The 22,519-nt window shown below is 53.0% G+C and overlaps 2 protein-coding genes across 3 annotated transcripts; both read left to right on the forward strand.

Moving 5' to 3' along the window:
- Positions 1–670: 670 nt before the first annotated feature.
- C32H7orf25 (chromosome 32 C7orf25 homolog) lies at positions 671–6,435 on the forward strand. The gene is made up of 5 exons (XM_061563919.1): positions 671–841; positions 1,800–2,424; positions 2,833–3,082; positions 4,090–4,435; positions 5,331–6,435. Exons 2-5 carry the CDS (start codon positions 1,848–1,850, stop codon positions 5,847–5,849), a joined length of 1,692 nt encoding a protein of 563 aa, XP_061419903.1. The 5' UTR covers positions 671–841; positions 1,800–1,847; the 3' UTR covers positions 5,850–6,435.
- A 3,638-nt stretch (positions 6,436–10,073) lies between these two features.
- LOC133349994 (alpha-galactosidase A-like) lies at positions 10,074–20,876 on the forward strand. Of its 2 annotated transcripts, none has more exons than XM_061563921.1 (8): positions 10,074–10,167; positions 13,422–13,626; positions 15,103–15,277; positions 16,722–16,899; positions 17,334–17,428; positions 17,890–18,051; positions 18,763–18,960; positions 19,415–20,876. In XM_061563921.1, exons 2-8 carry the CDS (start codon positions 13,427–13,429, stop codon positions 19,727–19,729), a joined length of 1,323 nt encoding a protein of 440 aa, XP_061419905.1. In that variant the 5' UTR covers positions 10,074–10,167; positions 13,422–13,426; the 3' UTR covers positions 19,730–20,876. The 2 variants fall into 2 exon arrangements, with proteins under 2 accessions (XP_061419905.1, XP_061419904.1); XM_061563920.1 differs by lacking the exon at positions 10,074–10,167 and adding an exon at positions 12,566–12,660.
- Positions 20,877–22,519: the final 1,643 nt, after the last annotated feature.

Below are 22,519 nucleotides of genomic sequence, written 5' to 3' on the forward strand. Positions count from 1 at the left end.
GTGCGGTTTATCCGATTTGCAGATTAACTCCGCACCTGAGATTTTGATATGAATTAATAACTCATGGATTTTCACTTCAGCCCAAATTAATAATTATCTAAAACCAGTTATACATTGTTATTCTTGGAAATGCTTATTACAAGTCACACGGTGCTTAAACCGAATAAATATGTTGCTCCGGTTATTCCGAAAATCCATGTGATCGCCTCTACAGTACAGTAGTTGCATATCTCCACAACAGTGGGGCGGAGTTTGGTTGATATTGATTGGCGTGGCTCTGCGATGATCCACTTAGTGGGCGGACTCTTCTACGCGGGAGCAGGAAAGTTATCATTGAGCACGCGCATCGATCGATCGTTCGATCATTAGTATTTGTCATAGAGATCCGTGGAAATTTTATATTTTTGGACTGTCCGCTGTTTTGAATCATTCACGACCGCCCCCTCCCACCACCGTCATGAGCGCGGATAATCGAGTCTACTCGGACATACGAAGCCCGTTGCAAACTCACACATCGAGCCGCACCTCCGGACTCAAATAGCGCCTCCACGTGGATTTTTGAACACGTTGCAGGGACGAGGTTGGGGGGGCGGGGCGTTGGAGGAGGGGGGTGGGAGAGAGAACGCGATGACGTAACCACTCGACGTGACGACGTCACCGATCTACTTCCTGGTCCGTGACAGGGGCACCACGTGCCTGACTAGTGAGTGCGGCTGGGCCGGTCTCTTTGTCATCATCATCATCCTCCAGCAGCAGCAGCAGCAACAACAACCATGGTCTATCCACCGCTATGCTTCGCCGTTAGCAGACTCTAAAGTCATAGTGGCGACGTCGGCGAGAGGTATTTCAAATCCTCCAGATCTCATCGCGGGACGTCTTGACACCCTGCGCCACCACCACCACCACCACACGCTGCATCGAAGATGTTGCACTGCAGTTGGCAAACCTGCACCACAGATTATCCTGACACCCAGCTTCACGGGACACTCTGACACCCTGCACCATAGACATGATGATACCTTGCACCGCAGACCTACACACCCTGCATCACTTCACACCCAGCACCATAGACTTGACACCCTGCGTCACAGACACCCCGCACCGCAGATACCCTGGCACCTTGCACCAAGCACCCTGTCGCCATGCATTATACACAGACCCTGCCCCACATGCCCCGACACCCTGCAACACAGACATGAGCTACACAACCCGTTCCCTGGCGGAAGCCCCTGAATTCTGTAGAGGCCCCTAGAAGTAACTTTGTCTCTGTATATCAGCATCTGTCTGCGTCTCTGTGTGTCTGCATCTGTCTCTGTGTCTCCTGTGTCAGAATCTATCTGTCTCAGTATGTCTGCATCTGTCTCTGTGTGTCTGCATCTGTCTGTCTCTGTCTGCATCTGTCTCTGTCTGCATTTGTCTGTGTCTCTGTGTGTCTGCTCGGCAATGTCTCTGTTTACATGGCTGCCTCTGTATCCTCTGTCTTATTTCGTGTTGCTATATTTGTCTCTGCATTCTTGTATATCTCTTTATGTGTGTGTTATGTATATGTGTGTGTGTATTATGTATCTATATATTTCTGTATTTTGTCTGCTGTTTCTGGTTGCCTCTCTATGTATTGCTCCGTATATTTTTGCTTGCTGCGATTCACCGTGTCTATGTCTGTCTGAATTTCTACACCAGTCTAAATATCTCTGCATCTCTGTCTCTAGATTTTGCTCTGCATCTGCGAGGTAATTGTTGTCTCTCCGTTTCCTCTGGGTCTCCCTGATATCTAAAGTCCCATCCTTCCATCTGCGCAGGCCCTACTCAATGCTGGAACATCTCTGACCCTGGATCCTGGCCCCACGATGTCCACAGCCGCCCGCCTGGAGGAGCTGCTGGTGCTGGGTCACGACCTCCTGCGGAGAACGGAAGAACTGGGGATCAAATCAGAATCTCACCTCCCAGACAGGTTTACAGGGTCCGTGCAGACCAAATCAGGACCTCTGAGCAAGGATGAAGTCGCTCCTCTGCTTGGGACTGAACCAGGACCCCAAAACAACGAGGAGGTCCAAAGACGTTTAGAGACCGAACCAGGAACGGGGCGCAACGAGAAAGTCCCAGGTCCGCCAGAGACTGAACCAGGACCTCAGCAGCAGCACGAAGTCCCAAATCCACTTGTGACAGAACCAGGAACTCCGAGCAAGGACCAGGTGCCGAGTCCTCCGATCCCCAAACTGGGCACTCGGGGCCGCCCCTCCGGCCTGGCCATGCTACGCTCGAAGATCGAGGCGGAGATGCGCTTCCTGATGCGCGTTCAGGGCGGCCAGTGCAGGGAATCGCACGTGCGCAGCAGCAACCTCACCCAGCTGCGTGCGCTTCTGCAGGCCGCCGAGGCTCACGGCAGCGTCACGGCCGTGCTCAAGACGTTCCGCTACCGCGATGGTAGAGACGCGTGCGCGCGGGCAGGCGAACGACACGCGGGAGCCGTGCCACTCGCCAACACGAGCGGCTCGCTCGCCGCTAACAGGATGCCAGAGTATAGATAACTACGGGAATGGATAAATAGCCATTACAGTGCTTCACTTGTTATTGGGCTTTAGTAGCCCTGTCTGTTACGAATGATGACCGTGCTTTACTAATCATGGTAGTGATTTACTAAACGTGATATTAACTTCCAAAGAGATTGGCATCTTAACGACCTTGACAATTTTATGTCTGAAGGTGATTTCCCAGTGTCAGGTGCTGAGTTGTCAATATCTGGTGCTGCGTTCCCCGTATCTGATTCCTACTTCCCAGTATCTGGTGCCGACTCCTCAGCGTCCTCTGCCGACGTCCCCTGTTCTCCCACAGAGCTTGAGCAGCCGCGGGTGCTGCTGGTGGACGTGGTGGCGGAGGGCGGGCGAGCGTGGGTGAAGGCCGTGGGCCGCAAGGCGGACTCCCTTCTGGCGGCGTGGGCCGGCCGGTGCCCGCACGGCGTGCGCTGCGTGAGCGAGCAGGCGCACCTCTTCCTGCGCGCCGCGCAGCACAACCCGCTCCACTTCCACGCGCCGCGCGTCGTCTTCTCGTTCTACGGCGGCGTGCCCAGCCCTGTCGCTTGCAGGTGACTGGCGGCGAAGTGTTTGGCTGCTGGACATTGCCGCAGGAGATAATCCATATTCTTGGGTTTTTTCGGTAAAGTCACGTAGGTAAAAATAATAAAAGTAAAAATAAAATAAAATTAAAAATAATATTTTACTTTTATTAATTTTTCTTTTTTACTACCTACGTGACTTTACCGAAAAAACCCAAGAATATGAATCCTTGCAGTCACGAAAGCTTCAAATCTAGGAAATAATCCACTTCATTGCGCTATCATTTTGTGGCCTGGTCGCTTCTCAAAAAGAGCTTAATGGCTCAGTGGGCCTTACCTGAATACAGAAGCTGGGCTTATCGTCAGCAGAGATACCTGTAAAATAATAACATCATACTGTGGTTCGTTCCTAAGTGCGGATGTTCTGTAAGTTGGACGTTCTATCTCGGGGACTTCCTGTATTCAAATAAAACTTGAACAGTAATCGGCTACTTTTCTCGTGGTCGATTACTCCTCGGGCCTCTTTAAGAACAACGGCCACTCCCACGTGCTGCCTCCTGAAGGCAGGAAACCCCCTAGAAGAGGCACCCACCGGCGTCACCAAGCCCCGCCTATCACTTCCCGTCCAGCGGTGAGACCTTATTTACCCCCAACTGTTTTCGTGTTGTTCGATTAGCTGAATCGATAATCGGTTAGGAGTCAAAGATGACTTAAATCAGTGGTTCTTAACCTTTACTGCAGCCTTGCACCCCTTTAGTTATCAATCGTTAAAAACATGTATAATGTTAATAAATACATAGGTTTGATGAAATGAAGTAGTTATACTTACGTGCCTATGCTTAATTTGTCTTTTCGATTTACCTTCTAAAAAAATCTGGCATGTCTCGCACCCCCAGAAAGGGCATCCCGCATCCCCAGGGGTGCGTGCACCCCAGCTTAGAACCACTGACTTAAAGAATCGGAGAGCCTCGCTGTACTATCGACTGCTTTGTCAGTGGGTAATCATCAAATCCACAACACAAAACATGACCCTCCAGGCTGCAGGAAATGGGGGTCACCGTCAGAGGGGACATCCTCCCGGGCGTCACCGATCCCCTGTCCGGGGCGATCGGCGGCGGCGAGGAGGAGGAGGAGCGTGGAGGAGACTCGGATTCCGACGATGAGGGCGAAGGAGGAGATTCGTGGGCGCCGTGGGGCGATGCACGCGCGGGCGCGAGGCTTGCGACGGCGAGCCCCCCAAGTTCCCCGGTTTGGACGCAGCCCCCGGCGGGCGGAGTGGGGGGCGGCGGTGGCTGCTGTTGCTCGCGCGTGAACCTCGACGTGACGACGATGCTCACGCTCGTCTCCGCGCTCAGCCACGGCGGGAGCCACTTCGCTTTCAAGGTGACGAGGAAACGCAAAAGGTTACGCGCCTGGGGGGGTGTGTGTGATGAGAAACACCGGGGAAGGAGCATGGCCCCGTACAGATGTAATCACAGCAGCAGCAGCGAAATCGTCGTGGAACTCGGGCAATCGCTCCAGACCACTTGGTGATTGAGCACCAAATAGCAGCAGCAGGAAAAATCACCTGTCAGGTTTCCATATCTTTTCCGTACGGCAATTGAAAAGAAACTCCCAAATCTTAACTGTTCATTGAGTCTGGTAATCCGTTCGATGGCATCGGGAGTTGCTCGATGCGTGGCGTCCGTGCCTCCTTTCTTAAGCGCAGCAGATCCACACTTCACGTTCACAATGGACAGGGCGGATTTCTGTCGTTTCCCATTCATGAAGGCAATAGCCGCACCTGCCGTGCGTTGTTGGAACAATCCAGTTGCCGCGATCCTGGGGCGCATTGCGATCTACGGTTGAAATGCGTATTACAAATTTAAATAATTATTGTTATAATTTTTTAAAAATAATAATATATTCTTGCTTTGCCATGTGTGCATCGTTACGTTCACATGGCCTTGTTTGCACTGCCTGTTCAACCGTCGCACCGTTTGTGTTGTATCTCCGCTGTGTGCTACCCTTTGTCGTATATCTAAACATCTGTCTGGTACCATCTCGTTTGTTCCGATGATTGACGGTTCAAATTCAGCAATTGTCCTGATATTAAACTTAATAATCGACTTCTCTGGGAAGACTAATGCCATTCATCACTCTTATAAATTAGTCTCCTCTCTCGAGTTCTCACCAGATTACGCAAAATAACGTGAAAATTAGATTTGAGAGTGACGGTTCGTGGCGCGCATAACGAACGTTCCCGTGTTAAACTAATGACCCCCCCGTCGCTCTTCAGGAGCAGGTGCTTGCCGAGCAGGCCGCGGAGGAGCGCACCGACCCCGTGCTGCCCGCCCTCGTCCACTTCCTGCACGACAAGCTCCTGGTCGCGTGCGACTCGGCCGCCCGCGACTTCTCCTCCATCCTGGGCACGCTGGGGGGGCCCCGGGAGAGGGCCAGGGCTCGGGCCCTCATGGGGCGCGTCGCCGTCGTGGCCGACGGGCCGTCGGCCCGGGCGCTGGGGCTCGCGGTGCGGGGCCGCGTGACCCCCCGCTCGGTGGCCGTGTTCGGGACGGGCGACGAGCTGCGGGCGGTGACGGCCACGGCCAACGCGGGGCTGGTGAGGGCCGCGGCGCAGCAGGGAGTGGCCTTCGCCGTGTTCCTGCACCGCCCGCGCGCCCTCACCGAGGGGAAGGAACGCGACGCGGCGAGGCTGCCCTCGGCGCGGCGATGCGACGACGGGCGGGAGGAGCAGGAGGCCGAGGAGGAGCTGTGGAGAGAATTCACGGCGGGAAAAGTAGGCCAACAACAGGACTGACATTGCGGACGGAGGAGGCTCATCGCTGCAAACGTTCACCCGGTCGGAATTACGCACGGCGGCAATCATCGCCGCCTGTCGGTAGACTGATGCCTCTGCTTGGAGGCCAGGCACTGGTGCATGGGCCCTTTGTGTTAAATTTTTAATTATTATTTTTACACTTGGTTACCCAGAATGTCTGAGTCTCAAGACTTTATTCAAGAGGGTCCTGCCAAGTTTATGCAGTACGGGATGATGTTGCTCCTCTGTGTGACCCCTATTCAGTAATTTTTCTCAATTTGTATGTTTTTGCCAATACCGATTTCTGTACATTGCGTGGTTTATTTTAGAAAATAAGATGTTTTAGAAAATAAATCACATGGGGAGAGACCATACAAACTCCATACAGAAAAGGCACCCGCGTCGTGAAGTGTCCTGCAGCCAAACAACAACAATAACAACTATACAGTCATTTTTGGCACAGCTTGGGTTAGCATGATAAAAAAAAACTGCATGCGTGACGACGGAGCGGTCACATGACCCTTCTGGCCCGTGACGGGCCGTTGAGTAACGTGTACTGCTATACTGCAGTATGCAGTCGTTTGTTTTGGAATAAAGATTATTTTTGAAGCAATAAAACAATGTCAATGAGAATCTTTCGACATGTGAGACTATAAACCCTCACGTGTCCATCACTCATAAACGCTCAACAATTATACGCGATATAATTGCTCACGCAAGAGGTTGAATGGTAGCTCATCGTCGGTCGTGGTTGGTCATCCACTGCTGGATGAATGCCTTCGCAAGACACCGCCACTTCTCAAGATCCTGCGATGAAGGGAGGTCCAGGATCCAAGTGCGAAACGGATCCAGATATCCTGGGTGCCTCTGGCATTGGTTTAGCCGTGGCCGGGAATCAAACTTCCCACAATATCAGCATACGCCATGAATCATAGTCGAAATCTAGCATTGCGTTATCGTGATCCTAAGATCCAACTGTAATCCATGATTACTCGCCACATGCCCGGCTGGTATGCTGTTAGGAAGCGTTTTCACAGTGCCTAACCATATATACAACAACAAATTAGTTACCAGGTTCGTCAATAACAGTGTGTGGCCTTTAAAGGAAAATATATAGTAAGCGACATTTCGCCTAAGGGTCATTCATAGTACATATATAGAGGCCAGTAGAGCGATAGAATGGAATATAAAAGTTCAGAACTGCACTTGAATACATGGGGGCCTGATGAGAATTCCATTTTTTCATGTGTCCTGATGATCACGTTTGTAAAGTGGCATATGATAGTAGCTATTGGGCAACGAACTCTCTTAGGTAATACAAAAAAAATCTATTGACTGAACAAACCAATGTTTACAGCATTCCAGGGTAGAATTAGGAAGCATTGCTGGAGCCTTGTTAGGTTATGGCAAGAATTTTGTTTGTGGGGCCTGTGCGTCGAGAAAAATAGGGACATGATGGTGATGCTGCTACTGTCCGAGTCTCTCCTCCACATCATGCTACCGACCGTACTTCCAACGCTCAGTGATGGTGATGATCAGTGATCACACACCTGTCCACCCCTCATCAGTGCCCTACCTTATTACACACCAAGTCAGAGTTTATTGGTGTCACCCCGTGCCCCTTATACATCTCAAATTCCCATCTAAAGAGAGAAACACAAACAAATATACTTTTTTTGCTCGTATTGAAACGTCTGTACGCCATATGGACCTGAAAACTCAATGTCCCTATACAAGAATACGGGGTCAACCGTACGGGTTGACAGATATGAGATCAGGATGGGGAGGCAAACACAGTAACGAGAAGAGGCATTTTTTCTCGAACTCGGTAACCCCCCCCCCCCCTCTATATTCTAAGAGCCACAATGCACCGCGGTGGTTAAATTCGAGGCGGTGGCTCCTTAATAAAGAACGGTCACGAAACGGTGCTTAGAAAGAGCCGCCGGTTGCTGACCCCTGGGGTTAGGAGATGTTAACTACCTCGCCTGGTATACAGGAGGTCGTGGGTTCAATTCCCACCCTGACGATGCCTGCTGTATATTTGGAGTTTGCGTCTCTCATCATCATCATCACGGTGGCAAGGAGATGTTAACTACCTCGCCTGGTATACAGGAGGTCGTGGGTTCCATCCCCACCCTGACGATGCCTGCTGCTGTATATTTGGAGTTTGCGTGTCTCTCTCATCATCGTCACGGTGGCTAGGAGATGTTAACTACCTCGCCTGGTCTACAGGAGGTCGTGGGTTCGATCCATACCCTGACGATGCCTGCTGCTGTGTATTTGGAGTTTGCGTCTCTCTCATCATCATCATCACGGTGGCTAGGAGATGTTAACTACCTCGCCTGGTCTACAGGAGGTCGTGGGTTCAGTCCCCACCCTGACGATGCCTGCTGTATATTTGGAGTTTGCGTGTCTCTCTCATCATCATCATCACGGTGGCTGCGAGATGGTAACTACTTCGCCTGGTATACAGGAGGTCGTGGGTTCAATTCCCACCCTGACGATGCCTGCTGTATATTTGGAGTTTGCGTCTCTCATCATCATCATCATCACGGTGGCAAGGAGATGTTAACTACCTTGCCTGGTATACAGGGGTCGTGGGTTCGATCCCCACTCTGACGATGCCTGCTGCTGTATATTTTGAATTTGCGTGTCTCTCTCATCATCGTCACGGTGGCTAGGAGATGTTAACTACCTCGCCTGGTCTACAGGAGGTCGTGGGTTCAGTCCCCACCCTGACGATGCCTGCTGTATATTTTGAGTTTGCATCTCTCATCATCATCACGGTGGATAGGAGATGTTAACAACCTCGCCTGGTCTACAGGAGGTCGTGGGTTCGATCCATACCCTGACGATGCCTGCTGCTGTATATTTGGAGTTTGCGTCTCTCATCATCATCATCACGGTGGCTACGAGATGTTAACTACCTCGCCTGGTATACAGGAGGTCGTGGGTTCGATCCCCACCTTGACGTCTGGAGTTCGCCTGTCTCTTTCTCTCTCCCCGTGTTCGCGTGGATTTTTCGTCCTCCGTGTTTCCCCCTCCACCTCCAGAATCTCGCCTCGAGAGAGAAAATTGACGACTCGCTCGGAACGTCCACACGGCCACAAGCCACTTGCGTTAAGCGCCATCTCATTCAGCGATCGCTAGGCCGCCGCTGCTGAAAAACAAACAATAGCCACGTAGCTCAGTGCGCCTTGCCTGGTTGACATTTTTATTTTATCTTTAAAAAAACCGAGGTAGTTGAGTGTTTTAGTTTGATGATGGAGGAGGATGATAATTGTTTTTTTACCCTTTTATCTGGCAAAAAAACTGACACCTTTTTTTACAAGGAGTCATGTTTGCATTGACCACAATACCTGCAGTTGTAATGCAAACAAAAAACACAACTCTGGTAATGTATGCAATGTCCTTGAAGTTGATTGGTCCACACCCGAGACAGCTTTCCTTAGAGCCGAGTCTCACATGGTGTTGGACCAGATGACGTCAAAAGGCGCACAATTCAAAGACAATGCACCATCAGAGTATGAGAGCTCGGGGTAAACATTTACACCATTGGAACCTCATTTGCCAGTAGAAAAATATGATAATTGGTTTTTTACCCTTTTATCTGGCAACAAAACTGACACCTTTTTACAAGGAGTCATGTTTGCATTGACCACAATACCTACAGTCGGAATGCAAAAAAACACACACAACTCTGATAATGTATGCACCGTCTGTGAAATTGATTGGTCCACACCCGAGACAGCTTTCCTTAGAGCCTAGTCTCACATGGTGTTGGACCAGATGACGCCAAAAGGCGCACAACTCAAAGACAATGCACCATCAGAGTATGAGAGCTCGGGGCAAGAATTTACACCATTGGAACCTCATTTGCCAGTAGAAAAAAGTGATAATTGTTTTTTTACCCTTTAATCTGGCAAACAAAACTGACACCTTTTTTTTACAAGGAGTCATGTCTGCATTGACCACAATACCTGCAGTCGGAATGCAAACAAAAAACACAACTCTGATAATGTATGCACCGTCCTTGAAGTTGATTTGTCCACACCCGAGACAGCTTTCCTTAGAGCCTAGTCTCACATGGTGTTGGACCAGATGACGCCAAAAGGCGCACAGTTCAAAGACAATGCACCATCAGAGTACGAGAGCTCCTCCTCCTGATGGTCGAGGAGTCACCGCCGTCGACTCCGCAGCGCCACCGCGTGGCCACTCGGGGGGCTTCGGCGGCTTCCTCACCCGGAACTCGGCGCTGAGAGCGCAGCGTGCAGAACCACAACGACCCCTTCTCCTGTCGCTGTGCCACCTCGCTCTGGTGAGCCTCCGTGTGTGTCTCTGTGTCTATGTGTGTGTCTCTGTGTGTCTCTCTGGTGTGTGTCTGTGTGTGTCTCTCTGGTGAGTGTCTGTGTGTGTCTCTCTGCGTGTGTCTCTGTGTGTCTCTCTGCGTGTGTCTCTGCGTGTGTCTCTGCGTGTGTCTCTGTGTGTGTCTCTGTGTCTCTCTCCCCGTGTCTCTCTGGCGTGTGTCTCTCTGTGTGTGTCTCTGGTGTGAGTCTCTGGCGTTTCTCTCTGTGTCTCTCTGTGTGTCTCTGGTGTGTCTCTCTGTTGTGTCTCTGATGTGTCTCTATGGCGTGTATCCGTGTCTCCCTGCTGTGTCCCCGTGTCCCCGTGTCTCCCTGGTGTCTATGTGGTGTGTCCGTGTCTCTGTGGTGTGTCCGTGTCTCTGGCGTGTCCCCGTGTCTCTCTGTGTCCCGTGTCTCTCCGTGTGCCCCGTGTCTCTCTGTGTGTCCGTGTCTCTGGCGTGTCCTCGTGTCTCTCTGTGTGTCCCGTGTCTCTCTGTGTGTCCGTGTCTCTGGCGTGTCCTCGTGTCTCTCTGTGTGTCCCGTGTCTCTCTGTGTGTTTCCGTGTCTCTCTGTGTGTCCCATGTCTTTCTGTGTGCCCCGTGTCTCTCTGATGTGGCCCCGTGTCCCCACGTCTCTCCGTCTCCTTGCTGAGTCTCCTTTATCCGTGTTTCTGTCTTCCTGGCGAATGTCCGTGTCTTCATGTGTCGTGTCTGTCTCAGTGTCTGCCTGGTTCATCCTTTTATTTTTAGATTATTTTGCTGCTATAAACTTCCACGTGATAAGCCACTTCTCGTCGAGATACCATTTGTGGCCAGGTCGCTTCTGAAAGAAGAAGCTAATAGCTCAGGGGGCTTTACCTGGAAAGATACAGGACAGTCTTTTATTTTTATAGTTTTTCAAAGGTTTTTGTTTGTTTTTTGTATACTTTGCACTCATATTGTATATTTGTATTGTTGTAACGTTCTAACCTGCCCCTTACTGTGAAAAAACTCCTTTATAGCTCATCGGATTCCTCCAGTATAAATAAACATTCTAATTATGATTCTGAGCCGCTTCTAATTGATCGAGACTGGCACGCGAACCCAGACAGCGACTTGACTATAACCTCAATCCTATCTCAGACCCAGACATCAACCCACAAGCCAATCTCTATCCCTACCCCTAACCAAAACCCAATCCCCAAAAATTAATCCTACCGGTGATCCTACCCCTACCTGGGTTATAACCTTAACATTATTTCTAACCTTTTTCGTTTATTGTCCTTCCCCGGCAAAACCGATTAGCACGGTTGGTTACGTACGGTGCGAAAGAAGTTCAACATACATACAAACGAACTCGGCTACTAACAAGCAAACTAACCCGAGCCCTCACCCCAACCTCATCCCTCGTGCCGACCGTGTCTTCTCCCCGGTGTGTCAACACCGCCACTCGGCAGGTAAATGCGGCCAAGCGTGGTGCTGGCTACCCACATGCCCTTGTGTGCCGTGCCAGCAGACACAAAGAAAAAGCCCCAATAATCTCATGGGGTCTTCGTCCTTGTTGTTGGCATGCGGATGTTCCGGTTCAGGTGAGATCAGCTGATGTATGATGTATGACAAAGACGAATATAAAGGCCCCCCGTGTAACCCAAACAGACGCTTGGGGCAAGTGTCGCATGGAAGCACACGTGGTAGGTCAGCTCGGTACACTGGGGGGGGGGGGGGGCGGTGTGGCCAGAACCACGCCCGGCCGTCTTTGTCTCTTACAATTGGTGACGTTACTTCCACACCGAAACCTAGGGGAGGCCCAGTACCAGTTCAGATATTCGTCACTGATGTTGGCCGTGAGCGGGAATCGAACTCGGGTGGTCAAGTTTCGTAGCGCAGTGCGCCAACCACTAAACGACTGCTCTCCCATACAAAGAGATAAAGGCAAACCCACGCAGATCCACCACCGCACACTATTCCTGTCTCCCCGCATTTCCCACGCTTCACCCCACCCTGCACCCCACTCTGGGCGAACAGTCAAATCACACAAGTCACATTACAGTCGCAATACGTGATGTATGTGTGTATGTTGAACTTCCTTCGCGCTGTACGTAGCCAACCATTCTCATCGGAGGCGTGAGGGCAGGACAACAAACTAAGATATTTCAATCTAGATGATGACTTAAAAGTGCATAGCTCCAGTGGCTTCCTAATATCGGAAGGAAGAGCGTTCCAGACGGCCGCAGAAGCGCGTCTGAAAGCGCGCGATGACCGTCGATGGGCAGCCAACAACCGCTGCGAGGATGACCGGAGTCCACGTGGTGATTTGCGCTCGTTGATGACGACGGTGACTCTTCTAGCGCAGAGCTCTCGTTGTGTTCCCCCAGTGACGGAGATCACCCTCGGCGGTGGTCGTGACATCGCTCATCAACAGGGGCAGTTCCACGATTTCGGACGTACATTTCGGACACTCTTCAGCAGAGGGCATTTTCTCACGGTCGTGTACGTCGCTCGGTGGTGGTGTCTTCAGAATCGGAATATGTATTTATGCTGGAGGAATATGAAGCTCTTTTTCACAGATGCCCAGTAGGGGCAAAACACGACAGGAGTGAAATTTATTGGAAAGGTAAACAAAACACTTGAAAAAAAATGCTAATAACACGAAAGTTTATTTTTTTATCTTACCATGTTACAGCCCACTGAGCTATTCGCCTGGGCATGATATGCGTCGATCAATTCGGACCGCAAATCGGTCAAAAAATATTTGTCCATAAAAAATTATTCGTCCATAAAAAATTATTTGTCCATAAAAAATTATTTGTCCGTAAAAAAATGTTGTCCAACGCACATAATAGAACACCATGGGGGCCGTGTCACATGTACTCGGACGACTTACTTTTTCCTCCAAGCTGGGGGGGGGGGGGGGGATGGTGGCGGTGCATCCTGTTATGTGCGTGTGTGTGGGAAACCATCGACGCATTCCAGAAATATAGCTATCGTTTCTATGACTATGGATATACCCAGTAAACATGCAGCATTGGGCCAACGTAGGCATGTGGTTTGAATCGTTGGCCCAACTTTGGCCCAACGTTCAAGGTTGCCTGAGTGATGACGCTCACAATGGCACCCCGTGTGTATCATTCGGACGATGTTCAAATTTTTAAGCGCGTGTGTGTGTGTTTGCTTGCCAAACGTGTGACACTACCCAGGGTCTGAATAGGCCGTTTGGCTTAAGCGCGGGATATATATCCGTGTCTCTGCAGGTGTCATGCCTGTCCAGGTGCCAAGTCAGGTGTCTCGAGGGGCGGCTGCACGGCTGCTGCCACTGCTGCTGGGACTCTTCATGTTCGGGGGCCCCGTGGTAGCCCTGGATAATGGATTGGCGCTTACCCCTCCAATGGGCTGGCTACACTGGGAGCGTTTCATGTGCAACACGGACTGCCGCAGCGACCCGGACAACTGCATCAGGTGCGTCTCTGTGGCCTCTCAAAGTGCATCGAGCTTGGCACAAGTACTTTGGTCACAGATTTTCATGTGTGCGTCTGTGGGTAGGAATCAAACACAGGTTTCCAGTGGACATTTAACAATGGGCCAATGTTGGGCTAACGGTTCCAAACACATGCCATAGTTGCTGTAACGTTGCGTGCTTACTTGGTCACTGCTGATGTTAGCTGTGGCTGGGAATTGAACCCCGGTAAAGCCATGAGGACCCGTGTTTAGAGTATTATAACAATACCGCCCCCCTTACACCCATACACACGCAAAACGCGCACACACACAACTCCTGCACACTCAACAAACCCATGCACAAACACACGTACACACAGAAAAATGTATTTACTCACATACTGATGCAGACACACATTTGCCCACTCACAGACACACCCAAACACACACATTACAAATAATAACGGCAGCCATTATCCACTATGTGGCGGTGACATCACCACTTGAAGTCTCGAAGGCTCGCTGGCAGGAGGCAGAGGTCGCAACCGGGTACCCGATACCCGTACCCTACCCGATACCCGGCTACCCGTACCCGGCCGGGTACGGGTACGGGTACCCGTTTGCGACCCTGATGCGGCCGGGTACGGGTACAGGTGTAGTAAGTAGAGGAGGAGACGATGTCGAAGTTGAGACACACTGTTTATTAACTCTGGGACAGGTACAATAGTTGAAGGGGTATCGGCCCCTTCACCCGTACTATGGGAAACCCACCCTAGTACTAAGCCCTCTGTCCTGTCCCCCAGTCCTCCTCTACTGGGCTACGGGAGGCTGACTGATCTGGCCCTGGCAAGCACAGATCTCGGCACCAGCTAACCAGCCTTGCCCTGATAAGGGCAGCGGTCTGGAAGCTCTTGGGCCGCGCCACTGGCTTACCCGGCTCGGCCCTTATAAGGACGGCGAGACCGGGGAGTCCCAGGGCCTAATCTCCGAGTCTTGGATCTTCACTGGTCAGCTTCGTGTCGAACTCAACTCGAGCTCTTTGGGTTCCACCTTTTATAGGGATCGCCTCCGAGGGCTGGGGGCGTGGGCAATAACTGATGCGGACGTCGGTGTGACCCCCCGTGTATGTGAGTGCCGACAGCCCTGTGTAGGGGTTTGTAATAACCCCTACACAGGTAGGCCGTGAGTCACTGGGGAGTAACCGTTTGTCACTCATTTTGGGTAGGGTACGGGTACGGGTAGCGTACGGGTACCCATACCCGGCCGGGTACGGGTACGGGTACCCGTTTGCGACCCTGGTCCGGCCGGATATGGGTACGGGTAAGGAATCAAAACCCGTTTGCGACCTCTGGCAGGAGGGCACGGGACAGGCCCAGGCATTATGGGTTGACTGACTGAGATGACTGGCAGATGCACCACCTGTACTCCTCACACGCGCACGAACGAACGAGCCCTCACCCGCTTCTTCCCTTCCGCCACCCCCCACCCCCACCGCAGTGAGAAGCTGTTCATGGAAATGGCCGACATAATGGCGACGGAGGGCTGGTTGGACGCCGGCTACGAGTACGTGTGCATCGACGACTGCTGGCCGGCAGCCAAGCGCGACGCTCGTGGCCGCCTGCAGGCCGATCCCGAGCGATTCCCGTCTGGCATCAAGGCCCTGGCGGACTACGTGAGGCCGTCGCACGCACCCCGCCGATTGGCGATGGCCGCCGCCGCCACCGCCCCCCTCCACCAGGCGCCACCGGGTAGATTTCTGCAAGGAGTATCATCGCCTCCTGTTGGCAGAACAATGCCCGTTTTCAGGCCAGTCGCCTCGTGCGAACGCAGGGGCAGCTGACACTGGGGGTGTCATTTAAAATGTGTTGAGATGAGACGTGTAAAGTCGACTGTCGCTCGTAAAGTGCTCCGCAAGACACCTCGGGTGCTCTCTCGATAACAAATAAGTTAAATTTCGATTTAAAGCTTTCGTGACTGCAGGGATTCATCTTCTTGGTTCTTTCGGTAAAGTCACGTAGACTACGTAGACTACGCGACTTTACCGAAAGAACCAAGAAACACAAATAAGTAATATAATAACGTGGAGCGACTCGCGGGGGCGATTGCAGGCTGAAGTGTTCTGCCCGTGGGGTTGGTGGTGGCAGGCTGGCTCAGAGGTCAGAGCGTCGAACCAGACCTGCTGAGACCCGTGCTTCGAATGCAGGCAGCCACGCGTGATTAAACCGGGTTCCCAAGTGTTCGCAAGTTGATGGCGCCAGCCCAGGCAACAACGAACAATATCACCATAATACATTATTGTTCTGCACTTAATTTGGCCAAATCCCATCTCTGAGAATTAAAAGTATTGGTCGCGTGACATTTGGATTTTCATTCGTTTTAATTGGCTCATTCCAGCTCAGAATATTACAGATTTCAGTCTCGCGCGTGTTGATGAACATTTTTGTCGAAGCAAATCAAACTCATGTCCCCCGTGTGCTGTACCAGCCTTAACAACTGCTCCCTAGTAGCACTCGCACCAGCAGTCTGTATGTCTGCGAGGGGCATCTTGTGAGTGTGTATATGGGCGGGCATGTAGTGATTAGCCCGCTGCACTACAAATCCGGCGACCCGAGTTCTATCCCAGCCCAGCAACCGCTAACATCAGTGGCGAATTACTCAACCAGTCCTCAGCCTCCCTTCGGTCGACTCAGCCTGGTGCAGCAGGGCGTGGTCCTGGCCACGTGGGCTACATACAGGGGATCCTGCGCGTGCGTGTGTGCGTGTGTGCGCGTGTGTGTGTGTATGTTGTGGGGAGTGGTAGTGTAGCAGTTAGCGCGCTGCGTTATGAACCCGGCGACCCGGGTTCGATTCCTGCTCACGGCTAACACCCAGTGACGGTTATCTGAACCGGTCCTGGGCCTCCCCTAGGTCTACTCGGCCTCAAATGAGTACCTGGTGCAATGTGTAAACATCGCCACTGGGGAGACAAAGGCGGTCGGGCGTGGTGCTGGCCACCCACCCCCTCGTGTGCCGTTCGCTAACAGCACTTGCCCCAACAGCCTGTTAAGGCTACGCGGGGGATCTTTGCGTGCGTGTGCGCGTGTGTAAACTCTCCATGGCGGCCCGCGCGTGTGCAGGTCCACGCCCGCGGGCTCAAGCTCGGCATCTACAGCGACGTGGGCCCCAACACGTGCGCCGGCTACCCCGCCAGCTACGGCTCCTACGAGGTGGACGCGCGCACCTTCGCCGAGTGGGGGGTCGACCTGCTCAAGTTCGACGGCTGCAACCTGCCGAACATCAGCGTGCTCGTGGAGGGTGGGTTGCACCGCTCGAGGGCGCGTGCCTTCGCCGCACAGTTGCACAATCGGGCAGTGCCTTCTGCTAACACTCGCCCCCCCGCCGCCCCCCGCAACGGTCTGCGAGGCTAAAGTGAGCGGGGGCGGAGGGGGGGACCGCTGTCTTGTTCCCGTGGAGCGGTTAGCGCTTTGCTGCGCTACGAACTCCGCTCACGGCCAACACCAGTCACGGGTGATCTGAACCCGTCCTGGGCCTCTCCTAGGTCGACTCGTCCTCAAAATAAGTACCTGGTGTGGTGGTGTGTAAACATCGCTCCCCAGGGAGACAAAGGCGGCCGGGCGTGGTGTTGGCCACCCACCCCCTCGTGTGCCGTGCCGGCCTTCATAGGCGCTCGCTAACAGCACTTGCCCCGACAGTCTGTTAAGGCTACACGGGGGATCTTTGTCTTGTAGGTTACAAGAACATGTCGATTGCTCTCAATGCAACCGGGCGGCCCATGGTCTACTCGTGCGAGTGGCCCCTCTACTCGTGGGGAGAGTACATCAAGGTAACGCACGCATGCACGCATGCACGCACGCGTGGGTATCACGATAGTATCGAGTTCACTTTGTTTAACCAGGTGAGAACTTAAGGGACCAGGGTGAGTCATTGAGACCTGGGCCATTTGAGTAACTAGTAATTCCAGTGGCCGCCCTTAATTTTCGCAAGATTAGGCCATTGTGTGCTGGTGTCAGGGCCCACATTTGCCAAACTCGAAACTGATCTGCATTTACAGTACTCAATGGTGAATACGCACAGCAATCATCTCCCGCCTTTACTGGCAGAATAATGCTCCAGGTCACTCCTTGCGAACGAGCCTCCGTCCTGGTCTCCTGGTTAAACAAGAAACTTAAATAAACTCCTCCTCACTCCCTTGCCCGCTCTCCCCACTCCTCGCACCGCCGCCACCGCCACTCGCGCCGCAACCCTCCTCCGTGTGCGCGCGTCCACGCGCTACACGCCATGCAGCCCAACTACACGCAGATCCGCCGCTACTGTAACCAGTGGCGCAACTCGGCGGACGTGGAGGACTCGTGGCAGAGCGTGCGCAGCCTGGCCGACTGGGCCGCAAACCACCAGAGCCTCATCGTCCCCGCCGCCGGGCCTGGTGGCTGGAACGACCCAGACATGGTTGGGCCTGGACGGACGCGATGACACCGCGATGACACCGTGACAACACCGCAACACCACCACAACACCACCACAACACCACCGTGACAACACCGCAACACCACCGTGACGACACTGCAACACCACTACGATGACACTGCAACACCACTACGATGACACTGCAACACCACTACGATGACACTGCAACACCACTACGATGACACTGCAACACCACTACGATGACACTGCGACAACATTGCAACACCACCACGACACCACCACGACGACACCACAACACCACCACGACACCGCAACGACACCGCAACGACACTACAACACTACCACAACACCACCACGACGACACTGCAATACTACCACAACACCACCACGACACCACCACGACACCACCACGACGACACCACGACACCACCACGACACCACCACGACACCACCACGACACCACCACGATACCACCAGGACGACACCGCAACACTACCACGACACCACCACCACGACACCACCACCGCGACGACACCGCGACGACACTACAACACTACCACAACACCACCACGACACCACCACAACAGCACCAGGACGACACCGCAACACTACCACGACACCACCACCACGACACCACCACAACACCACCACCACGACACCGCAACACTATGACGCGTCGTAGCAGTGGCTTGCTCACAATCTCGCGCGTGCCTCCGTGTGTCGCCGCCATAGCTGGTGATCGGGAACTACGGGCTGAGCCACAGCCAGCAGGTGACGCAGATGGCGCTGTGGGCGATCATGGCGGCGCCGCTCATCATGTCCAATGACCTGCGCAACCTCGACGGGTTCTCTCGCAACGTCCTGCTCAACCCGCATGCTATCGCCGTCAACCAGGACCCGCTGGGCCGGCAAGGCACGCTCGTGGCCAAGGTGCGCGCCCGCTCCGGGCAAACGACGTCCGACTTACGCCGGTGCTCAATCGCACGCACGGACCGAACGGCAACGCTCTCAGCCTGATACGAGCACCGATTCGAACGCCAACATTGAGTCTAACTCTGAGCCTAACGCTAACGCTGAATCTAACTCTGAGCCTAACGCGAACACGCAGCTTAACATTTAATCCAATGTTAACATCGAGTCTAACGCTAACACGAAGCCTAACACGAAGCCTAATGCTGACTTGGAGCTTAACTCCGAGTCTAACGCTAATACTGAGTCACATGCCAGGACCCGAGTCTTACCGCCAACCCTCTAGACTCTAGAGGGAGCTGTCTAGAGCTGTCTCGGGCCCTTGCACTAGCGGTGCTGTGAGAGCAAGCGATCCATAGCGGTGCCTCTACCCCGTTACCCCCCCACCCCCCTGCCACCCTCGCCCCCCGCGCAGCTCAAGAACAACGTGGACATGTGGCGGCGCGAGCTGGCGGCGGGCGGCCTGGCCGTGGTGCTCGTGAACCGCAACCAGATTGGCGGGCCGGTGCTGGTGAGCGTGTCCCTGTCGGCCTGGGGGCCGCTGGGGGCGAGGGTGGCGCGGGCGTGCACTCCGCGGTGCGCCGTGCGGGTCGCGCTGCCGCCGGGCGACACGACGTTCCTGCGGTTGCAGGGCCAGACGGTGCGGGTGGCGGTGAACCCCACGGGTGCCGTGCTCTTCACCGTGCGTCCCCACGGCGGCCTGCCGCGGCCGTGGGTCGGCGTGCTCTAACACTGCGGTGGAGGCTGGAGGACGTCGGAGGTGGTGCGGTGGCAGCGGAGATGCGGGGACTTTGTGAGGGGTTTTAGTTTTGGGGCAATTTGTTCGACTCTGCCGGCAATTTGCGACTCGCCGACGCCACGGCTGGAGGTCGCGGTCGTTGTCGGTGTTACGAGCGAAATTAAACGGTTGCATTTTTTGTGGGGTTAGTTCCACCGGAAAAGTCGGGGCTGTAGGAACTGGGTGGGACCACTGATGTAGAAAGGGTGGGGCTAATCGAATAGGAATAAGTTTTGCTGGCTGGCTGGCTGGCGTGCGGGCGGCGGGCAAGTGCGTGGCGGTGACGACATCCGCATCTCGCATCGTTGAGCCAGGTCCGATCGTGCGGACGTCACGCCTCCCCTCACCCACTCTCCACTCCGGCCATATATCCCGCAAAAATAAACTAAACTATAGAAACGAAACAATTTAACTCTAAACTAAATGCACCAGTTTCAGATGTCACTCGCCGGGAATCGAACTCGGGTCACCGGGGTTCGGTACACTCAAGACCCAAACTGCGCCACTGTTCCACCCCAGCAGCGATTATCCCACGTGTTTAATTCACGAACGTTTAACCAAAACGTGTGTGTAATTATAACCGAGCTGGGCATGATTATAATTGACCTGGGCTCAATTATAATTGCGCCTGTGACCAAGCCACTCGGAATGCACCGTAGCCTGGTTACTGTTCGGATGAACGGCCACCCGTGCACAGCACATCGCTGCTCGAGGCTGCGCGGGGACACGTGATGTAGGTGTTATTGTTTTTTATGCACGTGCGCATGAATCAGTCACCAAATTAACACTTTGGCCCCACCATAGGAATGTGGAATTTTCACCTCCAGCTCAGGATCTTTAATCACCTTTCGTTAAGCGCAGGGATCACTTTGCCTTAAAATAGACGCGCGTGCGTGCGCGTGTCTGGAGACTTAATGTACCTAGCCTGGCACAAGCGCCGTGGCGACATCGCCGCCACTTAGTAGCGAAGGGCGGTTGTTGTTGCTGCGTACGATGCGTTGCACGCTGTGCTGCTGTATGATACCGTGTACCGTGTGTATACCTCATGACATGTATGGTACGTGCTGCATCGTGTAAATACAGTCGCTGTCTTTGTGGAGTCGCGAGTGATTAGTTCAGGGATACTGTTTACATCACTGGTGATGCAGGGAGTGGATGTGTGTCTTGTGAACGTGAGGCAGTGGTAGGTCATGTCGGGCAGAACAAGATTTCCCCAAGTCCAATCCACACCACCCACCACCATTCAAACACAAATTAATTCATCTCGTTACCTTCAGAAATTGCCTGATTATTGCAAAACGCATCCCACGTGATGTATTAGAATGCCGATTCAAATTAAGAGAGCTCTATCTAACGTGGGGAAAATAAGTACACGCGAGATATTTATTTGGATCAGGTACTGCCACGTGGGACAAAGATCCCCCGAGGGGGAGTTGGTGTGCCCCGGAACTACGCCCGGCCGTCTTTGTCTCTCCAAGTCTTGATGAGTAACCATTTGCAGCTAAGCCGATTTAGGAGAGGCCCAGGATCGGATCAGATAATCGCCACTGGGGTGAGCCACGGCGAGGATTCGAACTGCGGAGGCCAGGGTTCGTGGCATAGGTTCGCTAACCACACCGCAGTGTGTGTGTGTGACACGCAGAGCCGTCCCTCGGGTAGGGCAAATCGGGGGCGACCGCCCCGGGCCCCGCGCTTTGGGGGTGGGCTCCACGCTTCGACGTCACAGTGCCAGATGTAATATTTCCGGTTTAGTTTGAAGGCGTCAGAGATGGCCCACAGACACGCCGCACGCGCCACGCACAAACGGCACGTCGTCGCGATACGATTCTTTCACTCGTTCATATCTCACGAGAGGCTCCTGATTGCCCGTCAACATCGGGCAGTTTCGCCAGTATCGGTTCGAGCAAGCCTGACTGCTGATGAGATCGTGAGCGTCGAAACCGTTCCAGGGTTGTGCTCGTACAGAGAAGCAGTGCTGCTGATGATGAGATGCACTCCCAGAATGCCGTGCGTGTGGCTGAAGGGTTGCGTCACAATAGAATCTACACTACTTTTGTTTTACGTGGCGAGAGACAAATATGGGAAGGATGTACGATTTAGTTGAACAGGTCTACTCTTGAGTCTTGGTAGAACTGTTGCTGCCCTTGTGAGTCGGCTGACAAGTGGGGCTCTGAGCCAAAGTAAGCCCCGACAGACGCGACCAAGTCTTTCTAAAGTAAAAAATATCTGTGAAAGTTTTCTATTTGCACACGCGCGCACACACACACACGTGTATACAATACTGTATAACAAAATCATACCTCAATGTATAAGAAGTATGTTGCTATCGCTGTGCTTCTGAGCACGCCCTGCTACCAACGTGGTACACGTACGTGATGGAGTCGAACTCAAGCTTTCTGTCCCAAAGCGAAGGCTTATTCGGAGTGAAGTAAGACACAACCGTTGCTCCCACCACGCCTCCTCTTTTCTCCCACAGCCTTCTCCAATAACTTCACGCCTCTCTTATACAATGATCATCTCCATTGCTTCTAATCTCCGCCTTCATCCCATGCCCTCCTCCAGCCTGGCCGTGGATCATCACAATTATATTGGCCTGTCGTCCTCAATTATCTTGCAGTCCATGCACTGCCTTTAAATCTTCTTAGGTTTTTTCGGTAAAGTCACGTAGGTAAAAAATGTAGATTAATAAAAGTAAAATAAAACAAAATAAAAATCACGACGTTTCGGAAGCAACACAAATCA

This window comes from Lethenteron reissneri, chromosome 32 (genome assembly GCF_015708825.2).
Source record: "Lethenteron reissneri isolate LAM-NWPU_2019-01 chromosome 32, ASM1570882v1, whole genome shotgun sequence".
Classification (NCBI taxonomy): domain Eukaryota; kingdom Metazoa; phylum Chordata; class Hyperoartia; order Petromyzontiformes; family Petromyzontidae; genus Lethenteron; species Lethenteron reissneri.